At 36.3% G+C, this 24,566-nt stretch overlaps 1 protein-coding gene across 1 annotated transcript; it reads left to right on the forward strand.

Moving 5' to 3' along the window:
- The first annotated feature begins 21,893 nt into the window (after positions 1–21,893).
- Positions 21,894–23,950, forward strand: LOC141648383 (uncharacterized). Its single transcript, XM_074456994.1, has 4 exons — positions 21,894–22,169; positions 22,324–22,603; positions 22,686–22,812; positions 23,293–23,950. The coding sequence occupies exons 1-4, from the start codon at positions 21,894–21,896 to the stop codon at positions 23,948–23,950; spliced, it is 1,341 nt and encodes a 446-aa protein (XP_074313095.1).
- The last annotated feature ends 616 nt before the right edge of the window (positions 23,951–24,566 follow it).

Here is a 24,566-nt window from a genome sequence, read left to right on the forward strand (position 1 = left end):
AGAGTGTAAGAGGGTAGGTGAGCGTGTTGTCGATTTTTGGTTGGTCCGGATTAAAGCATGTACAAAGTGAAATGTGACGGTCTATAGCTAGACGGATGTTAAGACGTGAATTATTAATATTACGGTCATTATTATTGTCACTATTATTATCCGACCAAAAATATGTATACATTTATTCTTATATAAATTATATCTTGAGAATATAATTTAATAATACGTATTTTTATAAAAATGAGCTTTTATATAATACGTTTGTAAAAATCGTGTTTGACATAAAATTAATTAAATTGAATAATTCAAAAACATATAATAAAGTGATTAAACGGTTTAATAAATTTTATATGCCAAAATGGGAAATTCGCGGGTGTTACAGATCCAATGTTTATGTTAAATGCTCCTTAATCACCTGGTTAATCACATAATTTGGCATCCCATGAGCATCCAAAGTTGAGCATCCAAAGTGTTTGTGTGGACTTCTTAACTTGGGCTTCATTTGTGATTTTATATGTGCATCAACCCACTTTCACAATTCCTCATGCTTGGACCTTGTCATTTCCTACCATGATCCATTTTGCTTCCACTTAGCTTAGTTAACTCGGTGCTTGCTAAAATGACGGGAAAAAGCATCCAAGTGCTTCATTCCTACAAAATGCGATAAAATACAAGCAACACACCTCGAACACAAGATTAGCTCACAAATATACTAATTAAAGTATGATATTCAATCAAAACCGAGCTAAAATGAGGGGTAAAAGTATATATAAAATGAACACATCAATCCATGTTGGCTTAATGTTTTCCAAATTCTTTCGCAATCCGTACTTGTTTTATTTTTTGAACCTTGCCTTGTTTATTATTTAACTATGTCAAACTGTGTCCGTCACTATGTTTATCCTCCCTTGATGATGTCAAAAGGGGGAAGTAGTTTAATTACGTTTTACATGTGATCCTTTAACTCTTAGGCGTATGTTCACCGTAATATCTTTTGATACCATGATTAGATGTTCTACTTAGCTTAAGTAATTTGACCATTTCATACCTTGATCATATTCCGTATATCTTATGTTGAAATGCCTATAAACCGACTAACCATGAGCTAAGGGGAACATCACACATTATCAAAAGTTGCTATCATCAGAGAATGAATTTGTTAGAACCATACTGGATTGATGATGCAAAGTTTCTTTGTGATTTAATTGTGTGCTTCTTAGTTATACTTTGTAGTATATAACTAGTTTAGATCCCGTGCAATGTATACACGGTATATATAGAATTTTACCTTTTTAGTGTATTATTTATGAAATTTAAGTTAACTAATCTTTATTTTTTTTAATGTTTTTCATCGTTATATTTTGATTTGAAAAATCAAAATCGTGTTAATCATGAAATGAGTATTTCAATGAAAGTTTTTCTTTTACCGAGAGACTAATGGTATTATTTTATAAAATTTTACTGATACTATATTTTTAGCCAAACTTTTTATCATAAAAAATCAACACTACATTAATGAGAGACAACCAAGAAATCCACTAAAAGCTAACTAAAAAAAAATTAAATAAAAAATGATAGCTACCTCTTATGAAAGAGGTTTTTCACTATCATTAATGGAGACCGTCTCTCCTAAGGATTTGTGAAAAATCAATGAATTTTTATTGTATGATTCCTTAAATAAAAAATAAGAATTCCTTTTTTATATCATAAAAAGATTAGAGATAAATTTGTTTAAAATGTGAAAAACTAAATGACATAAATATATAAATCTACTTATAGAATATGCTAATAAAATATCTAAACCTTATTTTTGGAAATATGTTTAGGCCGTAAAATTTAGAGTTTCACCTATTCATTTAGTAAATAGGGGATGTTTTCAAAGATGCCTCAAGGATGTCCAAGAATGATCAAGAGTGTGATGATTTGCTTATCGAAGATCAAGAAGTGTTTCTATGTAATCTTAGTTTAGTGTTGTATAAGAGCTACATCTGATCACTGATCCATAAGTCATTCTGACAAATTTAATTTCATTAAATCATTTTAATAGGTTATTAATATCAGAAATCTTTTGAGCAAAACTTCAGAGAGTAACATGCTTTATCATATGGAAAATGTCTAAAATTGTTTTGGGTTCAACGATATTCAAAGTTAACATATGCTTTTTCTTAAGAGTAAATTGATAAACAATATCAATATAAGGACACCTTTTTTTTAACAGTACCAATATAATCAATAATTCGTAATTAGTACCAAAATATTAAGTTTTATATACTAATAGTACTGAGTCGCCGTCTTACTCTAGTTCTTTTTATACTTTACATGTGTTTTCATCTAAAAGAGGCAGTTTGTGTAACACCCCGACCCAAACCGGATCAGGAGCGGTTACTTATGATAGCTCACCAGGCTGTGTACATGGCCCACAGATAAACACGGGTCCTTTATAGCGTATTTTGTCCTCACTCATGCGCATCCCGAGAACCGTCCCAGGAGGTCACCCATCCTAAAACTACTCCCAGCCAAGCATGCTTAACTGTGGAGTTCTTCTGCATGGATGACAATAAAAGAAAGTGCACTTTCTTGATATGAGTAGTACTTTCAATCCCTTTAAGCACTAGTTATTTAAGCCTATCACCGGACTCTTCAATTAACGTGGGGTGTTACAGTTTGAAAGTGGGTTAGTTGAGATTTTTACTTGAATGATGGTTTCTTAGACTTTACTTAGTAGGCGAAGATGAGATTTTCATGCGACTTGGACTATTCATAGATAAAAGTCAGTATTTTGGTATTGATTACAAATAATTGATTATGTTGGTACTATTTATAAAAATGGTCCTTATATTGATATTATTTCTCAATTTACTCTTCTCTTAAAAGGTTATTTCATAAGAATAATCCACCATATAGGTGGCCTGCTTAAATTACTCTATCCTTTAAGTATCCGAATTTAATCCATCTTATCCCCCCTTCCTTCCCCGAACAATCTCGCTTACTTTTTTTACTTGTTGTATAAGGTCACATTTTTCTCCCTCTTCATTTAACTTGCAAATTTGACCCATTCCACGACAAACACCACATCGGCATATGCCTCCCTCGCCCTCAAATTCTTACATCACTAATCCCCCATTATTTCACACACTACCTACCACAATCACCTACTGTACTTGCCGGTCAGTATATTCGCCGATTACCGTCTCTCTATCTCTCTTTATGCGTCACACTTATTCACATAAGCTCCTCATACCGTCTCATCTCCTCCACAACGCGTCATCTTCCACAGCTTTAGATCTACAGGTTGTCGTGGTGGTTGCTTACCTAGTGGTGGTTGCTGCTGTCGGTGGACCATAATGGTCGCTGCTTTGTCTTCCTTAAATTGTGGAACCATGTCTTTTGCTTTGATAGCAACTCTTTCCAAAGTTGTTGAAATCTATTAATAATTGAGCCTTGTGTGGATTTGATAAGCTATTCTATTCTAAAATTATTTTAAAACAGTGAAGTTTTCATCTTTTTCAAAGCTTAGCGTTTTTATAATAATTTCTCTACTTTTAGAGTTTTGTGTTCCCTGTCTATATAAGGAGCTCTTTCCCTCATTTATAACTTGAGACTTTCTGAGCATTTAAACTTCATTCTTTGCAAAAGATTTTTAAAGTTAAAAAGTTTTTTCGTTTTCTTGTGTTCTTGCAAAGTTGCTTTTAAGTAAAAGTCTCCAAGTGATCAGTAGACGGTTAGTTTCACTATTGCATTGTCTTATGTTCTTATATCCCACAGTTAGGATAATCTTTGTCTTGTCAGTTTTGAAGTGAACAAGTGCGAGACGACAATCCTGTAATAGTTGAGAATAGAACAACTAGTCTTAAAGCGGAGTTGCTTTGAGCAAGAGTGAAAGTCTTGAAGCGGAGTAACTTTAAACAAGTACAATCAAGATTGGTTGGCGAGTTATTTTTATTGTAAGGCGTTTAGTAAGTTTGAGTAAAGCAAAACAATAACGATTGGACCTAGGCCTCGGAGTAGAGGCTGAACGAATTTTGTAAACATTGTCTTGTTTGTTCATTTACTTTTAAAATTCACTACCTTATTTGGTTCATGCTTATCTCACTGCCTTATGAGAGACTGTGACTCACACATTATAACACCACCATAAGTCGGGATCCTTTCCTTTAGGCCATACCAACACATAGAGGCATTACAAGACTTGGTTTCCCAAGTTTTGTAGTGCGAACAATCAAGTAAAGAAGTTCTCAACTCAATATAAAGAAATAGATAAGTTGTAGTTAAGTGGTTACAAATTGGAAGATGCAAATACCATCTCAAAAGTTATACAACCAAATCTAAAATAGGAGTTCAAATGTCAAAAACTAAGACAAGGGTGAGTAGTGACAATGATGAAGACCGCTGACTTGAGCGTGTCGTTGTACAGCCAATCAAAACACATTTATAATACTCAACAAACAACTAGTTAGTGGTAAGTCGAGGTCGATCCATGGGACGGTGTGCTTTGGATTCTAAGTCTATCTATCTCAATTTATGCTAGTGTCACAATTTGTTTGGGTTTGTAGTTGTGTCCTAGACTAATGCAAGCAATAAAGTAAAGCAAACAATGAACTAAGAAATGTAAAAAAATGACTAAAAGCACTAGGATGTCATGGGGTCATAGGGGATTCATGGTGTTGATCATACAAACATCTTTACAAAGTTGCAAGCAATTAATGTTGTAAAGGAACCGAGTTGGTTTATGTCTTACGGTTCATAGGAAGAGTTGGGTCCCGGAGCCGAATCGATTAGATTGTACAACACCTACAAGTCGACTTAATTTCCTACTATTCAACTTCTATGCATGGTCTAACAAGACTTGAGTTGCTTTATATCTTACAAGTCTTGTTGAGTAGATAAGAGATGGGTAAAAATGCAAGGATTCATAGGCTTAGCATTTTATCAAACATAACATGTGCATAGGTTGACATCACAACAAGCAAGCAATTTAATTATGAAAACATATTAGATTAAGCATGAATCAATCCCATGTTGGTTTCCCCTAATTATCCACTAATCCTAGTTAACAGACTACTCACTTATTATCATGGTAAACATGTCATTAATGGTGTCAATCATCACAACATGTGTAAACATGATAAGAGAATGAGGAAATAAACAATAAAGAGTAAAGGTTAAAAGAATTATACCAACTTAAGATGATCCAAATAATAAAGCAAGGAATAAAAGAAGAGAATTTGATTGATTGATGAAGGGTTGTCAATCCTCCAATAATAACCCAATCATCTTCAATTACCCAAAAGTAATAGAGTTGAACAATAATTAAGGAGATATTAATGTGAAATTTGTGGAAAGATTAAAGAGTAATCTATTCTAATCTACTCCTAATCTTAATCTAAGAGAGTTTTCTAATGTGGAAGCCCCCTTTGATTATCATCAAAATGGGGTATTTAAAGTAGTGCTTCATTAGGTTAACTAAGGCTAAACTAGTAATTAACAATTCTAAGTTCTAAGCAGGGAATCGCTAGTCTTTCGGAGAGATGGGCATCTTTGCTGAGGACGCCACGATCCGCTCGTCCAAGGGGTGAATCCGCTCGGATTGTTGCATGGGTGGACGAGCATCTTAAAGGCTTGGACGCTCGGATTCAGGGCTTTTTGGACGGGCGTCTTGGCTTCTTGGACGCCCGGATTCTTCTTCAGAACCCGTCTCTTCGCAAATTCCTTATTCTTGCAATGTTAGTCTTTGGTTCTTGCCCTTCCTTCAATACCCGTTCAACCAAGATCGTCAATGTCCTTCCGAATAGGCTCAAAAGACGGGAATTTTCCGCCTAATTGTCTCCTTTCCTACAAATCAAACACAAAGTAATAGGAAAGCAAAATAGGAAGCATTTGACGGGAAAAATGGCTATGAGACGCTATAATAGTATGCAAAATAGGCTCAATTAGGGGAATAAATGTGCGCAAATAATGTTCATATCAAATATCCCCAAACCGAACCTTTACTCGTCCCGAGTAAAGAGGTGACAAAAACTATACCTTTATTTAAACTATCCTAATAATATAACCGATATGAGACAATTAGCGGGTCTCACTCCGCCCCTTCAACTCACAACAAGACAACCATGAGGTAGGATGCCTTCTTGCAAGGCAAGGTGGGTCTTGCCAAAATGGCGACACATCCAAGCATTAAAGCACACAAAATCAAGTAATGGATGCATCTACAAAAGAATAGCCACTTTCCTCATCTAAGTGGCGAAAATTATCTAAAGGGGAAGCAATTCAAGGGTACACACTCCTTCATAGATACAATTTCTTCAAACTACTAAGCCTAGAAGGATACCAATAAATCACCTCCAAGTTGTGTCAAGCTAGGGTACCATTGTCCTCAATCGTTAAATGCTTTCGTCAAGAGTAGACTCCCTATGGTGTTAGAAACACTGGAGGATCGCGGAATTCCCCTTCTTGCCTAGACAAGAAGAAGGGTCGTCCCCTCTCTACCATGCACAAAAATGGATTCGATGGATAAAGGGATCAATAGTTTTTGAGTTTCATTTTTGGGAGTTTGCTTTGTTGTTGTTTTTCCCCCCAATTTGTGGCATTTGACATTTTGAGAACATTTGACTTTGCCATTTCTTTTGATGTTTGGCATTTTCAACACTTGACAATTTCAACTTTTTCTTGCATTTCTTTTTTGAACATTTTCAAAGTCACCCCAATTAGTAACGAGGGTGCTTATATTTGAAGCATAGGAGTTTTCATTTTTGTTACTCCTCTTTTCTTTTGATGCAATTGCAAACTTTTTGACTTTTCTTTTCATTTCTTGAACTCAAATTTTTGAACAATTTCTTTTTGTGCCCATTCCCCTTTTTTTATGACTAAATATGGTAGAACATGGATGAATGATGGTTGCATGGTTTCAAGGGTCACCTTGGAATAAACGGTAGCCAAGGAGTTATTACACCACAAGGTACTCTTGACTAGGCCTTAATCCATGGGTCAAAGGATACTAATATGACACATCCTTGGGTGTTTTACAAGTATTCTAACAAGTCTTAAGAAGAAAAAGCATCTACTAAGGCCTATATACACTTGTCAAGTTTCCCAAATAGACGGTTTCACAGAATTTTTCCTAAATGCAACTATATGCCATGATTCAACTAACATTTATACATCCTAGTGCATATGCTTCTACCAACTAGTATGCCATATAAACTAAATGCAATCTTAATTTCACATTGTTTATACCGCATCAATCAAAATAAGGCCACATAGTCATTAACATAAAGAGGAAAAAGGAGATTGGAAAGATCATACCATGCGGTCTTCAATATCCTCATGTCTCGGATGTGGCGTAGTCGATCAATGTGAAAAGGATGAACAAACACAATATATACAAGACTATACTACAAAGGAAATGAACATGTTTTTGGGTTTTTCAAAAAAATTTCAATTTTTATGCATTTTGGAATATAAATTCCCATCCCCCACTTTATTTTGGACATTGTTCTCAATGTACATGTAGGAGTAGGAATTAAAAAAAATACATGTTTTTGGATTTTTGATTTTTTGAAATAAAGTACAAATGCAATATATGATATGGATGAATGAATGCACTAACTAAATGCAATCCTATATGACATATATAACAAATGAATGCAATCTAAACTATATTATATTATATGATGCATGTTTTCCATTAAACTATGGTCACCTATGATCAAACCTCCCCAAACCGATTTAAACACTATTTCTAGTGTAGAAAAGGAATAGGTTTGGTCACTAGTGGCTATGCATGAATTCTAATCTATATGAAACTATCTACATGAGGTATATCACAATGCAACCTATACTACATGAAAATGCAATATGAAATATAATACAAGTGCATGTGAAGACTAAACTAAATGTAATGCATTATACAAGAGAGAGAGGGAGAGAAGAGTATCATACAAATGGAGGTGGTGAGGTAGGCATGTCTCACTCGTCGTCATCATCTTGGGGGTAGCCATACCTAATAGAGCTTCCTCCTTGGTCATACCCTCCTCCTTGACCAGAGTATCCTCCACTTTGACCTCCAAAGTTCCCGGCTTGGTTCCCTTGATTAGGGAACAAAAGATGTGGTTGAGCCCAAGATGGGTGAGGGCCATTAGGGTCGATGTACCCTTGTTGTGCCATTTGATAATACTGAGGATAAAGGGCCATTTAGTTGTCGACCCTCCCTTCATTCACCCCAAGATCAACTCTATTCATAAGGTTCATCAAGTCATGAATACCCGGGGTATTGGGGATTTGTGGTTCGAATTGCGTATGAGGAGTAGGGTACGGTGGGATAGGCACATAAGATGGTGGGGGAATGGGCCTTGCCGGTATCCCACGAGGTTGTTGTGGTTGGCGGGGTAATTCTTATCTTTGAGGGGGGTTGCCGATGATTTGGATGTCGAGAAGGTAGCTCGGCCTAGGTGAATACGGGCTCAACCTTGGGTCGGTACCGGGTATATTCCACCCCGAAAGAATAATAGAAGTGCACCCTTTTGTGAACCATTCTACACTCCCCTCTTGAGTGTAGGCACACCACCGGTGGTGGTTGAAGACGGCGTCCTCATCAATCAAAGTACTCCCCTCAAGGGGTGTATAAGTCCCATATTGGTTGAACCCGGGACAAAGGTAGTTTGCCAAGATAGTAATTAGACCTCCCATCACGAAGGTTTTAAGTTGGGTGTTTCCTTGAGAGAAATCAAAGAATCTCGTAAGCATCTCAAGGGGGGTATTGAAGTTGTACCTCCTTGTCCCCCGGACATTTAGATAGGACTCAAGGAATGTCAAATCGAGGAGAGTGCACCTATCTTGCTCATATCTCCCATTAATTGTGCCGGCTACGAAACGTTCGGTGATCCGAATCACCGGGTGTTGAATAGCAAAGGTGTAGCATTGTTTTTGGTGAATGAAATCCCTCCCAGAAATAGCCTTCCATAATAGGTTCACATCAAAATCGGAGGGTTTGTTGATGTTGTTTGTTGGCACAACAAGACCAAAAATTTGAGCAAATTGGTCAAGTGATAGGCTATGGTCGATGTTGCACAACCTAAACTCCATACCAACATTCTCCCTCGTGTTCGAGACAATACGAAGGCTACTCAAAAACTCCAAGGTGAGGCTAAGGTACGTCTCTTCATGGGCATGGAATAATTTCCCTATCCCTAGACCGTCAAAGAACATTTCGGTCTGGTACCTTATCCCTAGGATTTCTAGCACCCTAGTATCAATAAACTGAGTCGGTTCGTAATGCTTACCTAGCAACTTGACAAATTTGGCACGGTGGGCATCGGATGTGAAGAGTACCTCCGAAAAGTACTCAAGTTGCTCCACCCCTCCTCTTATCACGGGATGAGGGTTTCTTGGTATCACCATTTGTTGAGGGGATGAAGAAGATGAGCCCTTGCGTTTCTTGGTAGCGGCTTCGACATGTTTCTTTGCTTTTCCCTTGAGGTTCATCATTTTCGATTTGGGAAAGTTAGGGTTTTGTTGTTTTTGTTGAGAAGGGAGTGTTTTGGGGGATTAAGATGAGTAAATTGTGTTTACATAAGGTGAGGAAATGAGGGATGGTGGGGGTAGTTTTATAGAGAAGAGGGTAGGACGAGCGGCTTCGGGTCGGGCCTGGGCGGATAATCTGAAAAATTGCAGGAATCCGAGTGTCTTCGCGTGTGGGACGAGCGTCTTCTCTTAGGTGGTCCGAGCGTCTGTAAGAAATCCGATCGGATTTCGTTACAGGGTCTTTGCCTTTTTCTGGGAGCAGCAAAAGACGAGCGTCTTTGCTTTGGAACGAGCGGCTTGATTAGGACGGGCGTCCTCCTTAAAATCCGCTCGGATTTTGTTACGGTCCCAGAATTTTCTTCAGGTGTCAAACAGGACGAGCGTCCAATCTTAGAATACGGGCGTCTTTTTCAAGACGAGCGTCTTCTCCTACAATCCGCTCGAATTCTGCTACAGAACTGGACACCATATTAAGGGAGGCTCAGGACGAGCGTCCAGGCCTCGGGACGAGCGTCTTCCTCCGTTCTTCAAACTTTTCTTTCTTTTCTTTTGCAAAATTGTACCCTTGCACCCTTTTGATATTCCTCCTTATCTTTTTCTGAAATTTTGCTCAATAAGAATGTAAAGAAACTCTCTCTCACTACTCTCATGTAAGAAATTATAAATGAAAACCCGAAGATGTACAATATTATACAAGGTAAAGGTCCTAGAAATATCTTACAAATGGTGGTTTGAGATAGGACTCCACCAGACTAATTCAAATTGTAGAGGTTCTTGTCCATAGAGCTCAAGGCTCTTAGTAGAAGATCAAAAGCTTGTGAACAATCTCCAAATAAACATAAGTATGGTTTGCTTAAATTCAAGACGAAGCTTGGCCAAGGGAGTTTGTCATTCATTCTTGTTTTCTTCCTCTTCTTGGCACTTGGATATTCACGATGCTTCAAACCAATTAGCCTATGATTCTTGTCATTATAAGGTAAGAAGTATGGTTCATGGTTGTTCGGAGACTTCCACTCACCACCTTCTTTTTCCTCTTTGGTGACGATGATAGCATTTGAATTTATCAATCCTTCAAGAGTAGAAGGAGAATCCTCATGACCTTTATGACCGAGTTCCTTAGAAGTTGACATTGTGGGTGCCAAATTTCCACAAGTAGCTTCACGTGTAAGTTTCTCTTTGAGCTTTTCCACCAAGTACCCTTTGTATGATACTTTGACCTTTTAAAGAAGGTCCACCATATCCTCTCCAACAATCATTGGCTCCATGGTAGGTGTCAAGTAGTCTTTATGAGAAATAGGGAGAGGACATTCATCTTCATGATAAGATATCTCGAATGTCTCAAGGATAGGCTCCTCAAGCAAGGTGATATCACAAGTCCATTCCTCTCCCTCATTCCAAAGGTCCTTGTAAGACACGTATTCTTCATAAGCCTCTTTTATGGTCTTGTCATCATCGCTATCTTCATATGATTCATAAGTGGGCGCTTCATGCAATCCTCTCTCCAACACCCTAATGTTCACATCAAAAGACACACCCTCATACTCACAAAGGCTAAGAGTATTTGGATTACTCAACCTCATGTCTTCTTCATCAAATATCACACTTTCATACTCACAAGAGCTCAAGGAGATTGGCTCTTCCCACTTTTCATTTTCCATGTCAAAGGTTACTACTTCAAATTCACATTCATGATCAATGTCCAAAGAATGGTGGGGATTGATTGCTTGGGATTCTTTCATTTGGGCAATTTGAATCTCCAATTCCTCACCTTGGGCAACAATGCCTTGAAGAACATTATCCCTCTTTTGGCTCTCCTCCATCATTTGTTTGAAGAAGTTTTGTTGATATCCCATCAATTGGAGAATCATATTTTGAATGGGTTCCTCTTCTTGTTGTGGGTGGGTGTGAAAGTGGTTGTATTGTGGCAATTGAAAGTCATTTGAAGTGGGTATTGGGTGGGTGGTTGTTGTGGATATTGGGTGTGGTGATTTTGGTGGGAAAAATTGGGGTAGTGGTTAGGATTCTCATTGTATAAATAGTAAGGTAGGTTTGTGTTGACTTACTTCTCAAACTCCCCATACCCATAGTCATACTCAAAAGATCCACCACATACTCCACGAGTCATGTCTTGAGCCATCATCATAGCTAAGACAAGGAAACAACTACAAGCATTGAAACTACACAAAAATGGTAAGAACAATCCTTGAGGAACAAGTTCCTCAAGGTGAAAGCAAAATCAAAATAGACAAACAAGTAAGAACTTAATCACATAGCACCATCCCCGGCAACGACGCCATTTTTGACGTGAGCGTGTCGTTGTACACCCAATCAAAACACATTTATAATACTCAACAAACAACTAGTTAGTGGAAAGTCGAGGTCAATCCATGGGACGGTGTGCTTTGGGTTCTAAGTCTATCTATCTCAATTTATGCTAGTGTCACAATTTGTTTGGGTTTGTAGTTGTGTTCTAGACTAATGCAAGCAATAAAGTAAGGGAAACAATGAACTAAGAAATGTAAACAAATGACTAAAAGCACTAGGATGTCATGGGGTCATAGGGGATTCATGGTGTTGATCATAAAAACATGTTTACAAAGTTGCAAGCAATTAATGTTGTAAAGGAACCGAGTTGGTTTATGTCTTACGGTTCATAGGAAGAGTTGGGTCCCGGAGCCGAATCGATTAGATTGTACAACACCTACAAGTCGACTTAATTTCCTCCTATTCAACTTCTATGCATGGTCTAACAAGACTCGAGTTGGTTTATATCTTACAAGTCTTGTTGAGTAGATAAGAGATGGTTAAAATGCAAGGATTCATAGGCTTAGCATTTCATCAAACATAACATGTGTATAGGTTGACATCACAACAAGCAAGCAATTTAATTATGAAAACATATTAGATTAAGCATGAATCAATCCCATGTTGGTTTCCCCTAATTACCCACTAATCCTAGTTAAGAGACTACTCACTTATTATCATGGTAAACATGTCATTAATGGTGTCAATCATCACAACAAGTGTAAACATGATAAGAGAATGAGGAAATAAACAATAAAGAGTAAAGGGTAAAAGAATTATACCAACTTAAGATGATCCAAATAATAAAGCAAGGAATAAAAGAAGAGAACTTGATTGATTGATGAAGGGTTGTCAATCCTCCAATAATAACCCAATAATCTTCAATTACCCAAAAGTAATAGACTTGAACAATAATTAAGGAGAGATTAATGTGAAATTTGTGGAGAGATTAAAGAGTAATCTATTCTAATCTACTCCTAATCTTAATCTAAGAGAGTTTTCTAATGTGGAAGCCCCCTTTGATTATCATCAAAATGGGGTATTTATAGTAGTGCTTCATTAGGTTAACTAAGGCTAAACTAGTAATTAACAATTCTAAGTTCTAAGCAGGGAATCGCTAGTCTTTCGGAGAGATGGGCATCTTTGCTGAGGACGCCACAATCCGCTCGTCCAAGGGGTGAATTCGCTCGGATTGTTGCATGGGTGGACGACCGTCTTAAAGGCTTGGACGCTCGGATTGAGGGCTTCTTGGACGGGCGTCTTGGCTTCTTGGACGCCCGGATTCTTCTTCAGAATCCGTCTCTTCACAAATTCCTTATTCTTGCAATGTTAGTCTTTGGTTCTTGCCCTTCCTTCAATACCCGTTCAACCATGATCGTCAATGTCCTTCCGAATAGGCTCAAAAGACGGGAATTTTCCGCCTAATTGTCTCCTTTCCTACAAATCAAACACAAAGTAATAGGAAAGCAATATAGGAAGCATTTGACGGGAAAAATGGCTATGAGACGCTATAATAGTATGCAAAATAGGCTCAATTAGGGGACTAAATGTGCGCAAATAATGTTCACATCAACCGCTCCCAAGGCCCGCAACTCAATATGCACACCTGTCACACTGCTCCCCATATGGGCGGAAATTACCATATGGTTTACCACAGACGATTCAAAACCCAAGTGTTAGCTTAACGATATAAATGTTCAATGGATGAAATACTAAGCTTACCTAATCATATGACAATGCAAGATGAAACCAACAAGATATGATGGAAGATAGAAAATCACCCTCCAACATGCATCTCCACAAACCGGTGACCGGGACACGCCCACGACGTCACTAACACACAAGGTACTCGGAACACATCCGTGGTACCGGGCCCGAGTGCGACTCGAGTCCCCTGCCAGACATCGTGTCTCACCACACGAGTCCCTCCATAAACCAAGTACTAAATGTGCACATCCCCCTTGGAGTGGGAAGCTCCAAGGGTGACTTGAGCGCAAGACGGTTTTCCAACCGCCTTCCATCTCCAAAATAGTAACCAAGAATCCTCCAACATCCTCCATTGTCAACCCAATCACCAATTCAACAAGCCAAATACATCCAAACAAGACATATATACAACCATATCTATACAACAACTACAATCATGCTCAATGCTTCATTAATCCATTTCTTTTCATTTAATTGCTTTTAACATGTTATAATGCAAGATAATCAATATTATGTCCATTCACCATACTTACTCTTCCATAATCATCATGAGGTACTATTATGTGATCAATCCTAATAATCCAAAACATGTTACAATAGAACTAACATGAAACAAATGCAATTAATGATAATAAATACACAATTAAACACTCATATCATTATGGCTAAGTAGGGAAAACCTTACCTTAAGCTTGTCTTGCCCAATCTTCAAGCTAGCCACTAGAAATCCTCCTCAATGAAGCTTCTTACACAATAAATTACTACATTCTTTTTTTGGTAAAATGTGAGCTTTTTTGTATTAAGATCATAAAATGGTTACAACATTTCAACTTACTTGAAGTTTCTCACAAGCTAAGCTAAGTACAAAAAGGACAACGAATATTAATCATACTTAGCCAACTACAATCACTAGGCATAGAATTATTACATAATTGCTTCACTAATCGTCCATGCACTTGATGTTGGATCATTGAAATCAGTATACCAGGCCGTCTGATAACATATTCCAGCCGACCAGAATTTCTTTCCATCCAAATAGCATACCAAGTAGCCATCTTGACTACTCTGCATACTCTCCTTTGCAGCTTAGAATAGGAGTAAGAGCTACCATTGAGCTTCAGCTGCAGCCATTGTTCCAAACCCATAATTATCCTTGAGGAATAAGCACAATCCCAAAACAGATGGTCATGTGTTTCCTCCCCCATCTCACAGAGAACACATCTATCAGTAGTACTCAAACCTAGCTTAAACAGTTTAGATCTCGTATTCAAAGCATGTCTATGAATAAGCCAACCAACAAAAGCATGTTTTGGGAGAATCCAAGAGTCCCAAAGATCATGATACCATTGAACAGGTGGGTGTCCTCCCTGTAACCAATGATATCCAGCCCTAATAGAATAATCACCAGCAGAGGCAGTCCAGGAATTACCCTGAAAACCACTAGCCAAGCACTCCTTAACCCTGCATATGTTCCTCCAGTTCCAATTAGAATCAGGAGGAAGATGATAAGTAGCCCAGTCAGCACCCTTCATATAAATATGATCAATCCAAAGTACCCAAAGTCTGTCTGCTTTTGTATATAACCAGTTTACTAACTTTCTCACACTAGCTATGTTCCACACCCCAGCATCTTTTATACCCAGACCACCTTCTATTTTACTACAACAGACATTATGCCAAGCAACCAAAGGCGCCCTGTTATATTCAGTCCCCCCACACCATAAGTAGTTCCTACAAATGCTCTCAATTCTCTTAATAACACCCTTAGGAATTAAGAAAATGGAAGCCCAATAGTTGTGTAAGGTATTTAAAACAGAGTTGATTAGGACTAATCTACCAGCATAACTCAGTTTTTTAGCCCCTATTCCTCTAACTTTGGAAACAATCTTCTCCAGAAGGATATTGCAGTCAGCTCTGGTTAATCTGCCAGGTTGAATAGGTATACCAAGATATTTAAACGGCTGCTTACCCTCCTAGAAACCTGAGACCTGAGTGATATCCTGTTTCAGAGCATCAGACACCCCATTGAAGACAACGTCTGACTTAGAAGCATTTACTTTGAGGCCAGAGGAAGCAGATAATGTAGCAAGAACTCTAAGGATGAGCATGATGGACTGCACATCCCCTTTGCTGAACATTAGGAGGTCATCAGCAAAAAGTAAGTGAGTCAACCTTAGGCTCTTACATAAAGGGTGGAACCTGAAATACCACTTTCTAGTAGCAAACTCCATTAGTCTAGAAAGGTATTCCATGCAAATACAGAATATAAGGGGAGAGATAGGGTCTCCCTGTCTTAGTCCTCTCCTACCCCTAAAATAGCCAAAATGAGCACCATTCAGATTAAGTGTATAGGTAGGAGTGGAAATACAAAGCATTATCATCCTCCTAAACTTTTCAGGAAACTGAAGAGCCTCTAACATCTGATCCACAAACACCCATTCAATGGAATCATAAGCTTTCTGGAGGTCAAGCTTAAAGAGACAACGAGGAGAAGCTTTGCCTCTGTGATACTGCCTAATAAGATCCTGGCAAATCAAAATATTTTCTAGAATACTCCTCCCTTTAACAAAAGCTCATTGGGTCTTGCAGATAAGATCAGGCAAAACAGGAGCCAGTCTAGAGCAAATAAGCTTGGATATAACTTTGTAAATAACATTGCAACAAGAGATAGGCCTATAATGCTTCACACTAACAGGCCTATCAACCTTGGGGATTAAAGTAATAACAGTAGCATTGATTTGTGTTAACAGCTTGCCAGTTTCAAAAAAATTAAGAACAGCCTCACAAATATCAGTACCCAAAATGTCCCAAGCATCCCTGTAAAACTGACTAGTGTATCCATCAGGGCCAGGGGATTTACTAGGAGGAATACTAAATAGACACTTCTTTACCTTATCAGCAGTGACAAGGCTATTAAGGAGAAGACAGTGTGCTTCAGAGCAGCAAGTCCCCTTTCTAACCACATTAAAATTAACAATATCAGTATTCTTCTGAGAACCCAGGAGCTCCTGATAGTAGGCCAAAAAAGCACTCTGAATTGCATCCCCGTCAGTACAAAGACTACCATCTTTATTTTCAATTTGAAAGACCTTGTTCATCATCACTCTTTTCTTAATAGAGTGGTGAAAATATGAAGTGTTAAGATCTCCCTTCAGAGACCATTGCACCTTAGCCTTCTGAATCAGGAAACTATCTCTGGCAGCAATAAGGTCCTTAAGATCATGAGCTAAATCCAATTCTTGTTGTAGCGGATCAGCATTACTAGGATTATCAATGAGGGCCTTCTAAATGCTCTCCAGTACAAGACTAGCAATGTTTGTGTTGTTCTCAATATCTGAAAAGCAATCCTTGTTTAGGGCTTTAAGGATAGGTTTCAAAGCTTTAAGTTTCAAATATTTTAACATGTGGGGGACTGCCCCAAAATTTAAGACTGTTGTTTATGGTAGTTGGTCACAATTATAATAACCATACTAATTAAACCCCTTAGATATCCCTTCAATTTATACAACTTAATTAAGTATAGAGTAATTTACTAACTAAATAAGATTGTTAAGACGAGATTAAAGGGAAGAAGGAGTATAGATCAACTTACAACAAAGTGGGAGAACAAAGGAGGCAAGAATCTTCTCTAGAAAATTAGGGTTTTGAGAGGATATGAAGATGTGGGTTTTTAGAGAGATATTGGGGAAGTTTAGAGAGTGGTGTGAATAGTGTTTGGGAAGGGTTTTGTGTGGAAAATATGAAGGGATAAGGTCCGAAAGCGACATCTCACCAACAAACTTCCCGTATAAGCTGCACTCGACCGGCACTCGGTCGAGTGGTCGGTCCACTCGATCGAGTGGGAGCTCCACTCGGTCGAGTGGATGGTCACTCGGTCGAGTGACTATCTTTATAGACTTCCAGATTACTGCCCAGTGGTACTCGGTCCTTCACTCGGTTGAGTGGGGTTCCACTCGGCCAAGTGAATCATCTACTCGGTCGAGTCTTAGTCTATATAAATGCGGGGTATTACACACATGCTGTTATTTTCTTGCGAACTTAAATTCAAATAAGTTTATGAAGTCTTGTAGTTAATAATTCTTACTTGTTTATCAAATAACCAAGTTAAGGAGAAATTTTTTAAAAGTACACTTAATTCACTCCCTCCCCCTCTTAGGTATTAATCGTTCTTAACTTTTCAAATAGTTAAATATTTCGTTGCAGTTGAATAAGGGACGTGGAGCCTCAAATGTCATCCCAATTTCCAGTTGGACCTTTTGGAATACTTAAACGTAGGGAAAACCTTGTTCGTTCCTCACTCCTTGAAAGCAGACAAGAAGATGTGTTTGTTTAACATCTTTAACTGAAATAAAACACATAATATGTACAACCACGTTACCATAGTGTTTTAAAGGCTTCTTCCGCCTTTTAAAAGGGTTGAACACAAGAAGATTGCTTCCAGAGGACCCATAATAAAAATTGCATGAGAGTAACATCCAATGACTTCTACTACGTAATTCACATTTATAGAAGCATGTTATTAAAATTCCCCAAAAAATAGCAAGCCTTTGGCTTCTATACCTTATATTAAAAGAGAATACATGTGTGACAACAATTTCAACCTGCTTGTGTTGACATCACTATTTACGGTTTTGGCATTCCTTATATTTTTTAATGTTTCTGTATTTCTTGTTCTTGTCTTTTTGTTAAAAACTAAACCTTCATCTTTTTCATGTCTTTTTTCTTGTTTTCTGCTGCGCATCATAATCATCAGCATCTTACCTCCATTACAGATAATTAGTTCACACTATCCAACAAAATTTATTACCTTATTATTTCATTTATTTATTGCAGTCATTCGTAATTTGGGAAGTACAGGTAATTAGTTCACACTTATTTCTATAAGGGCGTCTTGAAACAAACGGAGGCTTGGTGCAACGCAAAAAAAATGAGGTCCCAAATATAAATGCATAAGTGTATTATACTTCGATGTTTATATTGCATTTCATCAAAAACACTTATAAATTCAGTGTCAAAAACCGGAGGCTCGGTTCCTCCGCCCGTTGTTGCACGGTGTCCTAGACAGCTCTAAAGTAGTAAGAATCGTAAATATAATAGTAGCAACAAAGGAAGTGGTGAATATAACATTCGTAATATTCAAGGACATCTTAATGTAAATGTAGGTCCGGTGCACAAAAAAAAATGAGGCCCCAAATATGAATGTATAAGTTACTACACGTCGAGATTTGTATAAAATTTTATTAATAATGCTTATAAATTCGGTGATCAAAACTGGAGCCCCGGTTCAGCCGCCCGTGGTCATCCGGGGTATTAGACATCCCTGTATTTCTACGTTGTTTGTATCCTAAAGGTATGATTTTTTTTTTGCCTTATTGTCATTTTTAATTGTCAGAGTGATGTGTGTGCACTAAAGTTTTGTGCTTTTCTTATCTGCAAATAAACCATAGTTAACAAGTGTAGTGACATGCAGCATGCATGTTCTTTTGTCCTACACTAATTATTTTGGCAAACACATTTCTTAGACAGGTAATGCATATCGTATACTCCTCTAAGAGATAAGTGTATGTTATTTTTTTTTAAAAAAAAATTAACCCAATTTCTTTTTTTTAAAAACCTTTGTTTTTCTTGAAATACCTCGGCAAATGCACATATGTTTTTCTTATAACTATATACTTCAAAGAAAAAAAATATAAAGCTTAGATGCTCCCTCCCTACATCTTATATTCAACTTAAATTTGTAATACGTTAACTTCATTTAGTTTTTTGAGTTTATAAAAAGTACTATGTTTCTTAAATTTTTAGGAACTTTTTAGTCTAATTGCATGTAAAGAAATAATTTTCAGTGTAATTGTGAACTGATTCGTTTAATTTTGCCTTTGAAATCTTATATTTGTATTGTAGGACATTAAGAAATACATTCTATGCAGTTGCTTTCTTCTGAAAATTATATCTCAAATACGAAGCGTAGGTGACTTTGGAAATCTCCAAGGAAATTTTAAGGTAAGTATTTTCTGATATTTTTTATTTGATATTATTTAGTACTATTCCTAGCGTTATACAATTATCATGTCAGTTAAATTTTTTTAAAAAAAATTCTTTGTTAATCTGACATAGTTACGCAATTTCGGATTTTAGATTTCCGAATTATAAAATTTATACTAAGAACAAAAGATAGAAAATGAAATTACCTGATAACTTTACGTAATTATGCTATAAAAATATCGTTTTAATTAGATGTTATTCAAATTTTGTTTTTAATACATTTTCGTAGTTATACGACTACTATTTAATGCTTTCGGAAATTGTATTTACGATTTATAAATTGTGTACTTTAAAAAAAAATTGTAAATACTGATATATCTATGTTATTTTCATAATTTTTATTTTATATTTTAAAATATTTTTAGTATCGCAGATAAAATGTCAAGATTACGGTGAATACACTTTTTGTTTCAATAGAACGATAAATATTCAACTAAAAGTATTAAAATAAGCATAATGAGCGTTAAAATTAAAACACCTCTTACTACGTTGAGTCCCAGTTAAAATGAAGTTGAAAACTACATGTGAAGCTACTATCAACAGAATCTAATTACTTAAAGATGAGAGGGACTAGAGTGTTATTACATCAGTTAACTTACAGAACTTAAACTTATTTTCTGTAAGGGCTGAAATGAGTTTAACTTTACTTAAAACCTTTACATAGACTAATTTCAGTTTTAGTTTGAATAATTCATTTAACAGTTGATAAGAACAATCGGACCGTATATTTGTTCTACCAAAGTGTTTAAAACAAATTTCATAAATGTCTATAGAATAAAATATACGAGACTATATTCAATGTTGGAAATACAATAGGAAAGTACTACCTAATCCAAACGATACGAAATTTACGCAAATACACAGTTTAAAGTCGACTGTTTTACGAGGTATAAAATACAGAATAATAATGTAAATTAATGACGTTATCATCGACATACAGTCAGGTAGATGTTTTGAAATGTTTTTCTATAATAAAATTATAAGGTGGTGAGGGAATAATAAAGTTTATTTAATGTTTTTTTTTTAAAAAAAAAAAGTTTTGTTGTGTAATTACTCACGTACTAGAAGGATAGAAGACGAAATAGCAAAAGGTTATCTATTTCGTCATTTTAAACGAAATATTAAGTTTATTTTTCTTTGGTTTCCAACTAATTTTTTCTTTTACTTAATTAATAAGTATTTTAAAATAAGTTAAAGATATCGTATCTACTATAATTTTACTTTTATAAATTTTGTTTTTTCATATGTAGACATTAAATTATTATTAAATTTAATTACAATTCCGCTTTATCGTTGCCGAAATTTGTTTCTCTTTAAATAATTTATTTTTAACAAAATTTATGGCAACTATACAAATTTTATTTATATTTAGATGTTACGATGTAAATTGTACTTTTAAGAAAGTTACAAATTTTTATGTCTTTGGCGCATTTACCTGAAATACATTATTTTTAAAATATTTTGTCATATTTAAAAAACTAAATTGAAATACAGGATTTATTAACTGTTTCAGCAACTAGGAAAAATATTTAAATTGTATTTTAAAATTTTTACAGTTCTTTTGTACATAACGTATTACATAAGTGTGTAGATATTATATTTTTTTTGTTTGTAAAATCTTTATTGAAGAATTTTATTGTTTTAAAACTCTCTGTAACTGCAAATCGATTAATCTATCTTATAACCTACGATATTGTGTTTCTAAGGCCTAAAAATGTTGAATTTTTTTTCCTTTATTTTTTAAACAAAATTTTGCACAAAAAAAAAAAAAAAAAAATGTTCTTCTGATAACTGATTTAGATGAATTTACGCGTTAATGTTGTGTACATAACAAGCTTTCTATTTTTCAAGTTGTTATACTTCAAATTTATGTGTTATTGTTGTATGTATAATTGTTTAATTTACAGATTTTATTTCTACTTTTAACAGAATTATTGTTTATTTTCTGAAAAACTAGACAATATGAACCTATTGAAAAACATTGCATCATGCTCTCGTGCAAATAAGCCCCAAAAGAAAGTCGTTCAATTTCAGCATCTATTACTCGAAAGGGTAAATACTTTTTCCCGCAAAAATATATGTCTTTTGCCTATTTGTTTCACTGGTTTTAAGCCAAATTCACTTTTCGAATCTCACTTTATTCAAACGTTGCTAATACATTTAAAGGTTTTTCAATTCCTTTGGAACATCCAGACGTTCTTCCATTGCCTTCATTATGTATACACTACGGCGCAAAACTTTTCAAAAATGAATTGAAAAACTTTTGTTGTTGCCAAGGAGATGTACGTCTTGCACAGAATGTGATACCGAATGACCTACGCATGCTGTACATGTCGAACGACTCAGTTTCTGAAAATTTCAGAAAATATGTTATGTTGTATAATAGTACTTTCGCTTTTACGTCTTTTGGGTTAAAGAAAGATCGTGAACTTGCGCAGAGAAATCGTGGAATTTATACGTTTCGAGTTCAGGGTCAAGTTTATCATTTCATTAATGACATCTTGCCGACTGAAGAACCGTCGCAATATATTCAACTGTATTTTTACGATACAGATGGAGAATTGTGGCATAGACTTCAGATTTCTGAAGACATTGATCAGAATGTGGTTTGTATTCTGATGCGCATTATCGAAAAAAAACCCATACAATCAATTCTTTAAATCCCTAAGAGACGTAGGTATAGACGAGGAAAGTCGTATTTTACTAAAATCAGATCATATTCAGGATCAAAGAACGCACAACGCTCCTACGGCATCGCAGGTGGCAGCAATTTGGGTCGACGATGAAAACTCATCACAGCCTCCTCGGCATGATGTACTCATATATGCTAACTCTGGAACAAGTCATCGAATATTACATTATTACGGTTGCTATGACCCTTTGCAGTATCCTCTTTTGTTTCCTTTTGGCGAAACTGGATGGCATAAACGTATTTATGGAGTAAGTAGCCACCCTAAACGTCGGCATGAACCCCATACTTTTCCGATAAATGAAGTTCTTGTACAAACAACGGACGATTTACTTGAAAGCGAGGAACAAGGTTCGTGCTTTCATATTTATTAAACTATTTTTTTAAAAAAAATAAGTAAGTAGCTTTAGCTGCTTTTTACGTACAGTTGTAGGTACTTCTGAGTCCGAGAAAAAAATATCTTGTAGAGAGTACTACTGCTACCGATTGCAGATTCGCCCAAATGATTCTTCGATTTTATTGCGAAGTGGTCGTCTTCTCCAACAATATACAGTCGATATGTATATCAAGATTGAGACAACAAGACTTCATTAAATAAGGAATAATCAGAATATAATTCATGCGGACCTATATCAAGGAATAATTGATAGTTACAACTCAGGAATGACTCGCGGTGAAAATATTGGCAGACTTTTTATACTACCTCCTAGCTTTAATTTATTGGGTGTGACCGTGATTTCAGACGCCGCTATCTTAGTTCTATGACGGTTGTACAGCGCTATGGAAAACCAGATATATTTCTAACAATTACGTGCAACCCTCGATGGCCAGAAATTGAAAGAGAATTATTGCCTTTTGAGGAAGCGCAAAATAGACCTGATCTTATTTCTCGCGTTTTTCGAGCAAAATTTTTTGAGTTAAAGAAGGACATTTGTATTTGTCAAATATTTGGTATTATTGCTGGTTACGTTTACGTTCGGTTAATTCCAAAAGTGAGGGCTCCCACATGTACATTTTCTAATTATTCTTGATTCTGATAGCAAAATAAGAACGCCCGACCAGTATGATGATTTTGTTTGTGCGGAATTGCCTGATGCTGCTGAAAACCCTTACCTTTTCTCTGCAGTTGTTTGTCATATGATGCATGGTCCATGCGGTAGAGATAACCCTACTAATCCTTGCATGCAAGACGGTAATTGTAAGAACCATTACCCTCGTGATTTTGCGGATACAACAACAAATAGTCGTGATTCTTATCCTATTTATCGTCGCAGGCGTACGGGTATCCAGGTGACTGTATGTAGATCAAAGCTTAATAATCGATGGGTTGTTCTGTACAATCCATTCTTATTGGGCAAATATGACTGCCACCTAAACGTTGAGATATGTTCTACAATTAAAGCAGTTAAGTATATGTACAAGTATGTATACAAGGGGCATGACGGTATTTCCTTTGCTGTTACTGATCCTAGCGGCAGTGGTCAGGAATCATTTGATGAGATTACCTTCTACCAATCAGCTAGGTGGATTTCCCCACCAGAGGCAGCTTGGAAAATTTTTGGATTTCATTTGAACGAGATACATCCTAACGTTGTTCCGTTACAAGTACACTTACCAAACATGCAAACAGTTAGTTTCCAGCCATGGGAAAACCTTGAAACGTTTTGGATGACGAAGCTTGCAAGAGAACAATGTTAAAGACTTTTTTTCAAGCAAAACGAAACTGATGCTTTCTCTCAGACGTTATTTTACAGTCAACTTCCCGAATATTATGTGTTGGCATAATAAAAGAAAGGAAAAATTTTGGACTCCTAGGGAAAAAGGATTTGCTTTAGGCCATCTGGTATTTGGAAACCCCTCAGAAGGAGAACGTTATTATTTACGCCTTCTGCTCTCAAACATTAGAGGTCCCAAGTTTTTTGACGACTTAAAATCAATAAACGGCGTAACATTTAGTTCTTTTAGAGAGTCTGCTTACATGCATGGATTTCTTGAAATAGACAACTCAATTGAACAATGCTTAGCAGAAGCAGTGCAATATCAAATGCCAGCAGCGCTACGCAGATTATTTGCAACTTTACTCATTTACTGTCAGCCAAATAATCCAAGATTTATGTGGGATAAATTCTACGCTTCACTGTCCGAACACTACGCATATGCGTTTCCTGCACAACGTCATAATGTTTTACAGATGACTCTTACAAATATTTGTTGCATACTTGAATCAATGGGCAAGAGTTTTAGTACTGTTGACCTTGGAGATTTGAAATTGGATACCGCTTATTTGAGCCTTTCAAAAACAAAAGAAATTGAG

Source organism: Silene latifolia, chromosome 1 (assembly GCF_048544455.1).
Source record: "Silene latifolia isolate original U9 population chromosome 1, ASM4854445v1, whole genome shotgun sequence".
NCBI lineage: Eukaryota > Viridiplantae > Streptophyta > Magnoliopsida > Caryophyllales > Caryophyllaceae > Silene > Silene latifolia.

What these genes read in the sequence shown, in the direction of transcription:
- LOC141648383 (XM_074456994.1), top strand. Translation starts at nt 21,894, where the DNA reads ATGTCGAACGACTCAGTTTCTGAAAATTTCAGAAAATATGTTATGTTG. An exon ending in ACTTGAAAGCGAGGAACAAG is followed by an intron (nt 22,604 to 22,685) that starts GTTCGTGCTTTC and finishes GTACAGTTGTAG; the next exon opens with GTACTTCTGAGTCCGAGAAA. An exon ending in CAACAATATACAGTCGATAT is followed by an intron (nt 22,813 to 23,292) that starts GTATATCAAGAT and finishes TGATTCTGATAG; the next exon opens with CAAAATAAGAACGCCCGACC.